The 14,264-nt window shown below is 45.5% G+C and overlaps 1 protein-coding gene across 3 annotated transcripts in view; it reads right to left on the bottom strand.

Annotated features, from left to right (window-relative positions):
* Window positions 1-1,665: 1,665 nt before the first annotated feature.
* ARID5B (AT-rich interaction domain 5B) overlaps window positions 1,666-14,264 on the bottom strand; it is a 254,225-nt gene continuing 241,626 nt past the window's right edge. For all 3 annotated transcript variants that reach the window (XM_048505139.1, XM_048505140.1, XM_048505141.1), the window contains one exon: window positions 1,666-9,757. In XM_048505139.1, the coding sequence (XP_048361096.1) occupies window positions 7,613-9,757 (2,145 nt within the window). In that variant the 3' untranslated portion in view covers window positions 1,666-7,612. The remainder of the gene's footprint in view (window positions 9,758-14,264) is intronic.

The raw sequence follows: 14,264 nt of genomic DNA, 5'->3' as shown, positions 1-14,264 counted from the left end.
CACAGGTGACATAAGATTTCCTGTATATATGAAATGGAGCCTGACCTGTATGGTTCAGGCTACCTCGATCTCATCAGATCTTGGAGACCAAAAGGGGTCAGCCCTGGTTAGCATTTGGATGGGAGCCCCCCAAGGAATATCAGGGTTGCTATGCAGTGAAAGGCAATGGCAAACTGCCTCTGTTGGTCTCTTGTCTTGAAAATCCTATCAGACTGCCGTTAAGTGAGCTACGACAACAGCACTTTTACCAGTGGTGAAGCTGCAATGGGGTGGGATGGGGTGCGTGCCATTGGGGTCACGTGGGGGCACAAAATCACCCCCAGTCCTCCCTCCCAGGGCAGGGCGCATGTGGGCAGGTTGTGCCCTGGGCGCAGTTCCCTCTCCCTCTGCCCCACACACCTATGTATGGGATGCAGGAGAATATTCTTTGAAACACACACACCCCTGCTCCAAAAAGCCCTGTGAAGATTGAACATGCACCAGGTCCTCCAGATGTTGCTGGATGGCAGAAAGAAAAAAGGCAGAAGACAAACTGACTGGTCCTGCCCCAGCAACTTACAATATGTTGGAAGGGAGTGCAGAGGCGTATGGGGGGAAATGGCACCTGGAGACAGCTCCTTTTCCAGGTGTCCCCCCACCTCTGCGCCCACCTGTGCTCGGGGGTGTGGCTCATGGGCATGGCCCCCCACAGGCAGGCTTTCAAAAGCTGGCTTTCAAAAGCTGACCTGCATGTAGGCAGAGGGGGCTTGTGGGTAGGGCCATGCCTGAGGTACGCCCCAGGCACAGTGGTAGGGCCATGCCCCACCCCACCCCCAGCCTCTGTGCAGAAAGGCTGACTTTCAAAAGGTGGGAGCAGCGGGGGATGGCACAGGCATGTGCTGCAGCTGTCCGCCGCCACACCCAGCCTCCACCTCCCTGCAGGCCGGCTCCTGGGGGCAGGGCTTGGTGGCATGCAGCTGGGGCACCCATGGTTTGGTCACATGGCGGGTGTCCAGTGGCCCCCCCACGTGACCAAAAGGCATGTGCCTGGGGACAGGGTGTCCCCACGTCCCTAGGGTGGTACGCCCCTGAGGGAGTGGTTGTAGTGGAGGCACACAGTAGGGAACACATCTCCTGGCTCTAATCCCACCCCTCTCCAATCTGGAATGCTGCAAAATTTTAGGGGTTACCATTCTCATATTGGGAATGGGGAAAAAAAACCCTGAGTCCACTGACTTAGACTTTCAGCTGCGACGATTCACAGACCCTAAGAACTTCAAGAACCCAACAGAGTTTGCAGGGAAACTGGGTAGGAGTTGCCCACCTCCCAACCCAATCTTCCCCCTTTCTACACTGTTCCACTCAGGAAAGTAGGGACCCCCAATGGTTATCCATCCTTCTGCACCCCAAAGATGCCTTGTAGGACCTTATAATCAATATAACAGCAGCACCCACAGACCTGATCTTGGCAGTCCTGGAATTGGAGAAGCCCACCTTTGCCAATGTTTGGCGTCTCCCTTTTTGCAAACTGCAAGGTGGTATTAGTTTCTGTTGACTAGGGGCGTGTCAGAGTGTCCTCTTTGGAGAATCTGCCTTTCAGAGATCAAAAGATCACCGAAACAATCTGTAATCTCCGATGCGGGAAGAACTGATGTATTTGTGATGTATGAGTCAAAAGGCACAAAAAAGGGAACAGATAGTAACATTTTTTATTAAATATTACAGTGGATCAAAAAGTACAAAATATCTTTTGCTTGCTATGTGATTGGGAAACTATTGGCACATAATACAGTATCAAAAGCATTAATACGTACAATTTGGAAAACGTACAAAAATTGAGTGTTTATAGTTGGCTCAGCTTTTTTCTCTTTCTTTCCGGTAGTGTTTAAACTTTAATGTGAAAGGTTACTCAATAACCCCTTTATTATTATTATTCTTTTTTTAAAAAATGGGAAACTATATAATATCACTGGGCCATTTTGTTCTATATACAAATAATCACCTTACAGCGCATATAAGCTACAATAACTTGAATCACAAGAATGTATACACTATTTACAAACGAAAAAGAAAGTATGGAAATGAAGTATAAACAGCTAGTAGATTATGCTGCCTTTGTTAGACCATATTTAAACTAGGGGTTGGAGAGGCGAAATACATGTAAAAATATCAAATACATTTACAGCAACATTGGATAAGTGCTCACGACAAGAGTTTCAATACCACAGAGCTCATGTCAGTGAAATCGGTTGTCAGTACAAGCATCATGAACTATGAAGTTTGATTGGACCATGCTCACCATCACATGGTCTGACCAAGTGAACAATGAGTGACTAAAAACCAATCTTTCCCATTCAAAAGGCACACACACCACATACAATGTTTCTGCTTTAACTCACAGCTTCTACAAGTCTGGCATTCCGAGACAGGGGATTAGGAGTTTGTAGGCGTATCCATAAAGCTGAGCCTCACCGACACGCTGCAGGTGCCGTTCTAGCTTCTGCCATATGTTCCTTCAGGTCACATCAACCTAGGTGGTTAGGGCTAATAGGGAGATCACATGCTGCCCTAGCAACATTCTGCCTTACGAGAGAGCTGTTGCTAGCGTGGCCTGTAACTGCCTGATCGTCTAGCTACATGGGCAGATGTTTCTCCAAGTGACGGGCATGCATGAGTTAGCAACCATATGCTATTCCAGGCAACGCTGGCACAGGATCAAAGATACAACTTTCCTGGATTGTGTACACAAAGATATAGTTGTACCCAGAGAGGAGAATAATTATAGAAGTGGCAACAACCACGCCCCCTAGAGGTGACAAGTCACAGCAACAGTGGGCTGCTCTGTTGAAGAATTTAGATATGATACACTGAAAAGGAAATGCATCTGCTTTGTTTGGGGCCAGGAGTTAAATGAACAAACTTAGTCATCCATTTCAATTTGAAATCCAGTTGCAAAAGGCCTTACCCAACACTCTTCTGGAGTTTTTCTTCCTCCTAAAGATTTCTACCAAGACATTGCATCGAGAGAAACAAAATGTTTTTCTTTGTTTTTAATTGCACCAGCCTTCAGAATATTTAATAACAGTTCATTGCAATTGCGACATTTCTTGGAACCAGCTCTTGGTAAATAGATTTATCACTCTGTTGCCAATTAGATTCTGCTGTTTCCTGTACTAACCTACCACTAACAATGGCTTGATTGCACGAAGGAAAGCTTGCGTAAATTTCATTCATTAATAAGGCCTTTTGAACTCAAACAAAGCCCCGTTTTAAAAAGGTCTCTGCCATGGAAAATTTAATACTTAATAAAAATCATGGATTAGTTTTTGAAAAAGCATTCTTAAATAATGCAAAAACCCCTCATGGATTAGTTTTTGAAAAACCATTCTTAAATAATGCAAAAAAAAATATTATGCCACCGAAGCTCCTCATTTTGGCCAATACACTGTGAACTCTCTTAGACAGTTTTCTATTCAACAAACTGGGGATGGGGGTGGGGGTGGGGGAGAGAGAAATCAAGTAATCCCGCACTGTGATATTTTAGAACAGTCCAAACACATTCCAAAATAACGCAATAAAACTGAAACTGGAGACTTGTAAAATAAATACGTGAGATTAACAGGTAGGGTTGCCATGGCAAACATTCAAGAATACGAGTCATTCCAGGGTTGTGAGATTTGGAATACAAGAGAGCAAGTGCCCTGATAGGCACAGTGCACTCCTACACATCGTTTCGACAGAGGGGAACAGTTCCACATGTGCAAAAAGAAAAAAGGATACATGCACCATGCTACTTTTTTCAAGGAACGTTCCGAGGGGGAGGGGGGGTACCACCATGAGCCAAGGGGAGCTGCCTTCACCTGTAGTGGGTAGGTCTGATGGAACTGGGCTGTTCCAAACCAAAAGACAATCCTCTGAAAACATCCCTCGATGTAAGAGCGGCCAGGCAATCTGTGCTGATTATCCATTTAGTGGGAGAGACGTGCATTTCGCCCGGCCCCACAGCTTGCCCAGGCCCACAATCCTGACAACATCCATTACAGGTTTGTACAGTCCTTTTCTCTTGCCCCCACCCCACCCTTCAGTTATTACATTAGTCAGGTTTAGTGCAGTTTTTATAACTAAAAATGCCCTTTATGGCATATGATCAAATGTAACTGTGATTGTTGTTTCTTTCTTTAATGGTTGAAGCACAGAAGGAAAAGAAATGTCTGTGTTGGCACATTTAGGTGCTAAATTCTACTAGTTTTGCTTATGCATCATCAGTTATAGTTTTATCACAAGAACATAAAAGCATTTAATTGAAGATAACATTGATCTTTAACAGTAGATGTCTACTAGCCTGGTTTCCCCCTCCCCCCACTGTTGTATATTAAATAGCTTACATTATATATTGCAATTGGCTTCATATCACAGGATATTTTAATATAGGCTGTCTGGCATGCATGCAAGGTGTTCCTTTAAGTAGTTTCCAGTAGACTCCAGTAGTTTTTGATGGGTTTTTTTTTTTTTTGCATTTGAAGTGCTACCTGGGAAGGGTTCAGAGCGCAACCAGTTTTCACACTGAAAAATAAAAAATGCTTCCACCTCTCTGTGCAGCTGTCCACACTTCAAGACCCGAAGCAGGGTAAAATGAATCCACGCCATCATAAGGCAGCTTTCCTGAGGAGGGGAAACACCTACTGCTTACTGGCTTTTTACTTTTGACAAACAAACAAAAAGGTGGGGAAAGGTCGCTGTGGCAGCCTCAGTTAGAAGCCCATGTAATTCTAGGTGGTCCGTGTTCACTTTAAGCCTGGAGATCTCTGGGCTACCCTGGTTCAGTGGAATCAAACAGCCAGTTGTGTATAACAAAGGAAGCTGGCTTGGATCCATGTGCTGTTGACACGTCAAGAATTGGAGGCGGAACTTGGGCAAGTCTGCGAGACCTGAACTGGCACCTTCCAAGGATGTAGCTGTGTTGTTAATACTACAGTGCAGATTCTACCCACTGGCAACTTGTAGGCTGAACGTGCCCTTCTACATCCCTGGGGGCTTCCCCTTAACATAAGACTCAGCATCAAGGGCCTTCTCTTCATTATACATCTCACTCTCTCCTATAAGCTCAGGCACGTGGAAAGGACTCATTACTCCCTTTCCCCATATGTAAAAGCCAAAAGTCTGCCCCTTTTTATACTCTCCACTGATCTCTCGAAGATACAGGCCAGAGGTCTCCAGTGCCTTATGTGGTACCTGCCAAGTGTCCTCAGAAAATGAGTGGAGGTGGGTGAGGTTCGTGCCCAGCACCGGAGATCTTATAGGCTGTGCCGCTTAAAACGTTGTTTTGACAGTAGCTGCCACCAGCATCAGTTTTGTTCTGTCTCTTTTAAAACGACCCCTCTTCCCTCCTGCACTTGGACTTCCTCTGGGTGTGAACGGTTCCTACTGCAGTGGCAGCCATTTTGTAGTTGCGCCCACCAGCCACATCAGAATTCCAAAGGTGCCTTCAATCTCAGAAAGGTTGGGGACCTCTGATGTAGGCAAAGAGCTCTTCAAAAACCCTCTGACCCAGGACAAACAACATGGGCTGTCAGAGATGTCACCTTTCACGCATGGGGTGTTCTCTCCTCATGCATAAACCAAGACTAAAGCTAATGGAGAGCGGGCAACCAGCTAAGGTCCACAACTGTTGCTGTCCATGTGTGTAAAGGGGGGCACAGGCTTAAATGTGCCCCTTGCCTGTGTCTGAGCATGAGCAGAGAAGACTTTGTCAAAAACCACTCCTGACTTGTGAAGAAGTGAGTCAGTGGGTGAAGTCAATATTATGGGGGTTTTTTGAACCCTTGCCCAATTCAAAATATATACCCTTAAAAAAAATTGCTGACCTTTCATGCCATGGTCCTGTTTTCTGAAGTAAATCTGAGTACCCTGCCCATTTTGTTTTTTTAAACTACTTCAAGATTTTAAACTACTTTTAGCATTCAGCAGGAATGTCCCTCTCTGAATGTCAATGAGACACACTTTCACTGACTTTTATTCAATGGGACCAAAGAGTCAAGTACTTGATTAAAGTGGTTTATAGACTAAGCTGCCCTCATGGTTTAATGCTAAACCAAATCTTAAAAGTGCTCCCCTGGAACATGACAGACTATCCAGCACTTTTTAGGGCAGCTAGGAACCCTGTATTGGACCAGAAGGAAGCTCCAAACAGAGTGTGCCAAATCTGTCCCTCTAACCACCCTTCAAATTCTGGCCTGCTCCAAGTAATAACCATTTCTTTGCAAAAGGACGTCAGTTCTCACAAACCTCCCTTCGACGAGGCAGAATGAAGGATGTCTCGCAATTACATTTTCTCTCTGCTAATGGCTGAAATTCTTGGAATAGTTTCACAGCCTACAAGAAAGGTCCTCTAGACTCCGTTGCTGTTGAGTAACACATTGCCAGTGTAGTCCTGAATATGTTCCTTTCTATTATGCAGGGTATTCCGCAGCCTAGATAAGGAGAAGTACAGTTCCTAACAAATTCACAGATCATGATGACGGCAAGCCCAAATCTCAGTGTCTGCTAAAAGAGCAACTCGTGTGCAAATCAGGACCATTTGGAGAGGTGAGGTGAGAGCGTGGCACTTTTGGGATCAGGGCTTGGGAAAAGGACACAAAGATCGGAATTATCGCACCATTGGCATGATCTACAGTAAACTTCTCTTCAATGTAAAGGCTTCTCAAAATGGATGCTTCTGTTTTGTAAACAATGACAATAACTACTCCCTCAAAAGATCCTCTTCAAAAAAAGGAGGAGGGGGGGAGATGCATTAAAAAAAGGACCCTCAATCGCCATTGCCAGGTTTTGTACTTTTACGCAAAAAAAAAAAGTTGCAGACAAAAAGACCTTTAATTGAAAAATGACCCAAACAAACAGAGCATAGGGTAATGTAGGAAAATAAAAACCTATGTAAATTATACAAGCAAAGTTGACAATAGTTAAGTCTGCTTTCCATTTCTGAACAGTGTTTACTTTGTTTCTGGTTTAATAGTGTTAAGATCGGTTTGTACTGTACATTGCATTGATTTGGACTCAGGAAACAAAATGGTACCTAAAGAGGCACCCTCCATTGATCACCATGTGCCCTGCCTAAACTCCTCTTTCATCAGACCTGCCTTTCTGTCTGATCTGAGACGCTCCAACCGCGCTCCTGGGAAGCAAGGAAGATGGCACAAAAGAAAAACAACCACCCTAGACCGTTGGCTCCAAAAGCAAAAACAAGGCCCAACTCGTCACCTGGTCTGGTCTGGTCTGCTCTGATGCTTGTTTTCAAGCAAGGCAGAGGTCTTTTCGGAACCCTGCTAGGCAAAGTGAACAACTTCAGGGGAAGCAGATGTGGGAGCCAGAGGTGAAAAAAGAAGTCCAATGGAACCGGTCTTGTCTCAATCACATTTGAAGCATTCGGCAATAAGAGACAAAACTGCCTACTGGTTAACACAAATACAGATTTCTTTTTGTTGGTTGGTTGGTTGGTTGGTTGGTTGGTTGGTTGGTTGGTTGGTTGGTTGGTTGGTTGGTTGGTTGGTTGGTTGGTAGGTTTTAAATTTTGCAAGATATCACAGGCTAAAGGAATGTTGCTTTTTTTTTTTGCTTTTGTTTTAAAAGGGAGGATTTACAGTTTTGTGCTTGGATGTACAGAAGACAGCTGAGAAGGTGGGAAAGCAGCCTGAGGATTGATAGCAGCCAAAGGATAAAGATTGTTGTGCAAAAGGTCACCGTACGAACTTCCGACAGGAGCTGCCGCAGCTAAATGCCTGTAAAGCTGCTGCGAATTGCCAGGGGAGGTAAGGAACTGTCTCTGCACCATGAATGAATGGAGGGCCAGAGGCTGCACTAGTGGAGAAAGCACTGTCTGGTTTTTCAAGTACTGCAGAGGATGAGAGTACCCCGCGGGGATGCGGTTGCTCAGGCCGCTGCAGAGAGTCCCTGGGTACAAGCCTGTGAAGATGGGGCTCGATAAGGGGAACTTGTGGCCCTCGAGCATGCTGCCAGAGGGCAAGCCGTGCACTGGTTTGCTGCCGTCAACCTCTGGCTCGAGACCCTTGTCTTTAGTGGGCGCTTCCTTTGGTAAGCGCAGGGGCGAGACAGCACGGATCTTTTTTTCCGAAATGGCTTTGTCCAAATCCTCCAGGCCACGCTTCAAAGGCCGAGCTGCCCCAACAGGCTGGGTATTTGTTTTGTGGCTGAGGATGGGGTGGGCCGTGCCGTCCATCTTCCTCAAGTTCGGCAGTTTGCTGGACCTGTGGAAGGGCTCGCCCTGCTGCTTTTTGGGCGCCAAGACAGTCATTGGAGAGACGCGGCAAGCTTTGGGATGACAGTCTAAGCCCGCAGGTTGGCCACTTAAGGCTTGGAACTGGGGCAGGCTTTTGCTCTCCGGCTGCCCTGCCGAAGCATGCAAGAGGCCGGACGCGAGACCTTTCGCAGTCTGCTTGTGCGAACTTTTCGGAAGACTCAGGTCGGTTGGCTGATCGTCTGCAGAGGCTTCCAAAGGGATCTTTTTCTCTTGCTGATGTAAAGGGGGGTGATAGCATAAGTGACGCTTATCCGGGTGCTTGTGCTGAGGGAACATGGAAATGTTTTCCGACTCTCTATACATATCCCGGTGGAGGTACTTGGGCATCTGTTCACTGTTCAGGTGGTGCTCGGTGTGCCGATAAAGGCTGTGCAGGTGAGGAGAGGAGTAAAAGTCTGTCAAGAATGTGGGCATGTGGGAATGGTGGAGGACCCTCTTCTCGTTCATTCTGTCTTTCATATCCTGGATTTCTGACTTCAGAGCATAGGATTCCGCTAGAGTGGTCAGGTGTTGCTTGGTAAAATCGCTACACTCCGAATCCACTTTCTTTAACAGCAATTCGTGTCTGTAAGTTTCGTTCACGCATTTCCTTTCCTCCGAACTCTTGGGCTTAAAACTCTGTACGTGTTGGATTACAGAGGGCCGGCTGACCGCTGCGGCCTCCACCGTGGGGGCGTGTGCCATCTGGGGCATGCTCAATGACTCTTCTTCTCTGCTGCCCAACTTCTTCTTGCTGATCAAAGGAGGGGGTGAGCCGTAAGGATAGCTACACGAGAGGTTGGCCCCGCTGACCTGTGACAGGAGTTTCTTCTTTGCCAGGGGCGACATGATGCCTGGGTTGCCTTTGGAGTAGAGCATTGGCGTGTAATTGAAACCAGGACTGCCGTTCATGGGCCCAAAAGGCTCCTTTTCTTTGAACATGTCAAAGTTCTGCACCACAAGGACTTTGGGGCTCTGCTTCAGTGCGTTGTGTATGTCCTCGTTTCCCAACTGGTCCACCTTGACTGTGCAGTTCGCAATGTAGTCCGGCATCTCCGGGAGTTGATTGTCCGCGATTTCATTCTGACCTGGCAACTCGACAGTGGAGAAACTATTAAATGGAATTTCATGGGCATCGTTTTCTAGGTAGTTGGCAAATCTCTGCACTCTGGGTTCCTGCTTTGGTTCATCCGGATCCTCTGGCGGACTGGATGGTTTGCTGACGGTTGAATCCAAAACAGCATCCTCATCGGAGGACACCAAAGTGCTTGAAAAGGAGTCCTCAGGTGGAACCTCTTCCTTGACTTCCTCAATGTATGAGTCAGTTTCCTTTGGGTCAGTCTTTTCCAGAGGAGTCCCTCCAGCTGCGTCTGGCACTGGAGCCTGGTGCCCTTCTAGAGATGGCTTCACATCATCTACTACACCTAGTTCAGGTAAGCTTTTCTGGTCTGGACAATCTTGATCCTTTTCTTGCTCAGACAACACCTAAAAATAAGTAAGTAAGTAAGTAAGTAAGTAAGTAAGTAAGTAAGTAAGTAAGTAAGCAAGCAAGCAAGTAAATAAATAAATAAATATCAATTTCTAGCTGTGAGAAAGGACACTGCGAGATGAAACAGGGGAAAAAATTCTCCCATATTTAAATACAGAACACAGCAGCATTTCTCAGAAACAAATGTCAATCATTGTGTTGAAATCTGAAAGCTTTTATACCCACTGTCAGATTTAAACAGAGACATCTGCCTTATGAAAATATAAAGAAATGCTCATCTCTTCAGTGCTATAATAAGACGTGGGCAATAAACGCTTGTTCCCAGACGGCCTAAAACAGGGTACGACTGATGTGCTGACCTAGCATCTTTTTGCTGAGGTTTTCGTTTAGTTAAGGGGACAATTACCGCCTCCACAGTGCAGTCTAGAAATATATGAAACACACACACAAGCATCTGACAAACCTCAAACACAGCTGGTTTCAGAGCTGTTATCTGTACTTTAGATCTAATCTCAGATCTGTTCTTACTCTAGAATGCATCATCCCTCTTAAAATATTTAAAACGTGCGAGCGGGGAGGGGGGGGGACACGACGTGGCTGCCCACATTCTAAACAATTGCCGTGGCTCCTCCAAGGGGGGGTGGGTGGGAGGGGGGGGCTGCTTTATTTAGAGATTAGAATAAAGCCGTCAATGTGCCGCAGGAGCGTTTTGCTCTCTTCCCTGATCGAGTTTCCCTAAGTCAAAGGCAATACGAAGCTCTTTGCTCCTTCGCTAATAAAGCGCCGAGCACTCCGTTCTTGCTATTCATTCCATTATGTAGACGAATGGACTGTGACCTGGGAGGTCATTAGAGCGCTCCATCTGTGATCAAGCTGACTGACAACCTCTTTCAAAACGACTGTCGGTTCGCCTCAAACATGCCTTGATGGAAGGCAGTCAAAAAGCTGGAGCCCGGGCCTGGCTCTTCTGTTACTGTTGTTATATCCCCCCCCCCTTCTTTCTTTCTTTCTTAGCTGCAACGAGGAGGCATCAGGAAAGTTATCATCAAAAATGCTGCATTAAAGGGTGTTGTGTGATGCGAGGCAGCCAATGAATCAATCCCTTCCAAGATTTATGCCTTTGCAGCTGCTTTTAAATTTCCCAGTGTGTTAGGCTTTCCTATTTCCTATTAGTTAAAGTATCTGTTACTCATTGTGACTGCTTCCATATATATTACACACACACACACAGCAAAGGAACACGGCCTAAAAAAGAAGCGTTTGAGTTCTGCAGTCCAAATACCATCATTAGCCGTTTTGGGGGAAAAAAAATTTCTACCGTCGGTCTCTAGAGCTTACACAATTACAGGAAAATACCAGACAGATGAGCAAAGCAGAAGGGAAAAAGGACAATCATGTTTAATAAGATGTACTCTTTTTTTTCCTTCTGTTGGGCAAAAACTTGGAGGGGAGTTTCTAGCTGGGGTTCAGCAACACTGTACAGTAGAGGAACAGTATTTCCTTTTGTACTCTGTGATAACAGAAAAATACAATGCAAAGCTGCAGGCAATTAATGCCATTTTTACACAACCTTTTTTAAAAAAACAACAACAACAACAACAGAAGAGTCATTAGCTGGTTTTTATCCTTCCTTCCCTCTAAGAAGATTAGGGAGAAATACATGGCTCTTCTTTCCTCTGTTCCTCTGTGAGACAGCTGACACGAAGACGAACGACCCAGGGGTATTTGAGAGGAGATGTGAACCTAGCTCAGCACAGCCCTGAACCCACCTTCTTAAAGGCTACACATCACTCTAGAGTGGATTCCACACAGCATATTTAGAACGATTGCAACGCGTTATAAATGTGCTGTGCGGAATCCACTCTAGGTCTCTGAGATGACTTTTCCGTAGCAACATTCACATTGAAAATATAACTCCCCCACACCTGCCTTTGGGATGATTCATTCTTGAACTTATTCATTCTTGAAACCATTAAAAACCACACACTTCTCAAGATGAAGCAAATCAAAACCGTACAGATAGGGAAGTACTTTCATGAGACACAAGGGCATGTGAATGTTTCTCATCTCTTCAAAAATAGGGTTTTGGAATCAGCTGCAACTCCTATGATAACCGTGAGAGATATGTAGTTATCTCTGTGGGTCTCACAACTCTCTGTCCTCCTTGAATAACAATTCTGCATGCAACATGTAAATTGCTTTATGACCCTCAGGGGTTCAGTGGTCAGTAAAGCCCCTTCTGCACGGGCCAATAAACACAGGTGGAGGACACTAAAAAATCTGTTTTGGGGGAGGTCTTCACACAGATCCTGTCCCCAAGACGAGCCTGCCCTCTGCTAGGGCAGGGTATAAAAAGAAGCAATTAAACATATACATTTAATGGATATTTCAAAGTCACTTGAGCGAGGATACAGCCCAGCAAAGGCAGTTGCTCTGAAAAGCAATGAAGGGCAGGCAAGTAAGGCAGGCAAAAAAGGGTTATGAGGAACTTATGGCTGCGAACATCAAGACCAGCAACAAACAGTTCTTCAAGTACATCCAAAGTAGGAAGCCAGCTAGGGAAGCGGTAGGTCCGTTAGATGACGAAGGAACAAAAGGTGTGCTAAAGGATGATAGGGAGATTGCAGAGAAGCCGAATGAATTCTTTGCATCTCTCTTCACCCAAGAGGAGGTGAGGAAAATTCCTGCACCTGAACCAAGCTTCTTAGGAGGCGACTCCGAGGAACTAGCGAAGATAGTGGTAGACAAGGAAGAAGTTCTGGCAGCCATTGATAAACTAAATGCTACCAAATCCCCTGGCCCAGATTGCATCCTCCCAAGAGTTCTTAAAGAGCTCAAGCTCAAGCATGAAATGGCTGATCTTTTCACTTTAATATGCAACTTATCCTTGAAATCAGCCTCCATCCCTGAAGACTGGAAGATGACCAATGTCACACCAATCTTTAAGAAAGGATTTAGGGGAGACTCAGGAAATTCCAAAAGGCTTTTGACAAAGTTCATCACCAGAGAGTATTGAGAAAACTCAGCAATCAAGGAATAAGAGGGGAAGTCCTCCTATGGATTAAAAACTGGTTGAGAAACAGGAAGCAAAGGGTGGGTGTAAATGGGAAGTTCTCACAATGGAGAGATGTAGGGAGTGGTGTCCGTTTTGGGACCAGTTCTCTTTAACCTACCATATTCATAAATGACCTGGAAGTAGGGGTGGGTAGGGTGGTGGCCAAGTTTGCGAATGATACCAAATTATGTAGGATAATGAGAACTACAAAGGATTGTGAAGAGCTCCAAGCGGATCTTTATAAATTAGGTGAATGGGCTAAGAAATGGCAAATGCAGTTCAGTGTAGCAAAATGTAAAGTAATGCACATAGAGGCAAAAAATCCAAACTTCACATACACGCTACAGGGGTCAGTGCTATCAGTCACAGGCCAGGAAAGGGATTTGGGCGTCTTAGTTGATAGTTCCATGGGAATGTCAACTCAATGCATGGCAGCTGTGAAAAAGCCAAACTCTATGCTGGGGATAATTAGGAAAAGAATTGATAATAAAACTGCAAAGATTGTCATGCTTATATAAAGCAGTGGTGCGATCGCACTTGGAGTACTGTGTTCAGTTCTGGTCGCCACATCTCAAAAAGGATATCGAAGAGATAGAAAAAGGGCAAAGAAAGGTAACGAGGATGATTGAGGGATTGGAGCACCTTCCTTTTGAGAAGAGGCTGCACCGTTTGGGACTCTTTAGTTTGGAGAGGAGACGTCTGAGGGGGGATATGACTGAAGTTATAAAATTGTGCATGGGGTAGAAAATATTAACAGAGAGAAAAATTTCTCTTTCTCACAATACTAAAACCAGGGGGCATACATTGAAAATGCTGGGGGGAAGAATTAGGACTAATAAAAGAAAACATTTCTTCACACAATGTAGGATTGGTATTTGGAATATGCTGCCATAGGAGGTGGTGATGGTCACTAACCTGGATAGCTTTAAAAAGGGCTTGGACAGGTTTATGGAGGAGAAGTCAATCTATGGCTACCAATCTTGATTCTCCGTGATCTGAGATTGCAAATGCCTTACCATACCAGGTGCTCAGGAGCAGCAGCAGCAGAAGACCATTGCTTTCACATCCTGCATGTGAGCTCCCAAAGGCATCTGGTGGGCCATTGCGAGTAGCAGAGTGCTGGACTAGATGGACTCTGGTCTGATCCAGCAGGCTCTTTCTTATGTTCTTAAGGTCAACGTAAACCCATGCCTCCACAGCTTTTAGGGGCTTTAAGAACAATGGAGGGGTTTTTCCCCTGGATTGCACCCATTGCCTTTCATCAGCAGTGGCGTAGTGGCTAAGAGCAGGTATACTCTGATCTGGAGGAACCGGGTTTGATTCCCAGCTCTTCTGCCTGAGTTGTGGAGGCTTATCTGGGGAATTCAGATTAGCCTGTGCACTCCCACACACGCCAGCTGGATGACCTTGGGCTAGTCACAGCTTTCCGCAGCTCTCTCAGCCCCACT

This window comes from Sphaerodactylus townsendi, linkage group LG08, assembly GCF_021028975.2.
Source record: "Sphaerodactylus townsendi isolate TG3544 linkage group LG08, MPM_Stown_v2.3, whole genome shotgun sequence".
Classification (NCBI taxonomy): Eukaryota; Metazoa; Chordata; class Lepidosauria; order Squamata; family Sphaerodactylidae; genus Sphaerodactylus; species Sphaerodactylus townsendi.
This window is presented reverse-complemented; position numbering and strand designations above follow the sequence as displayed.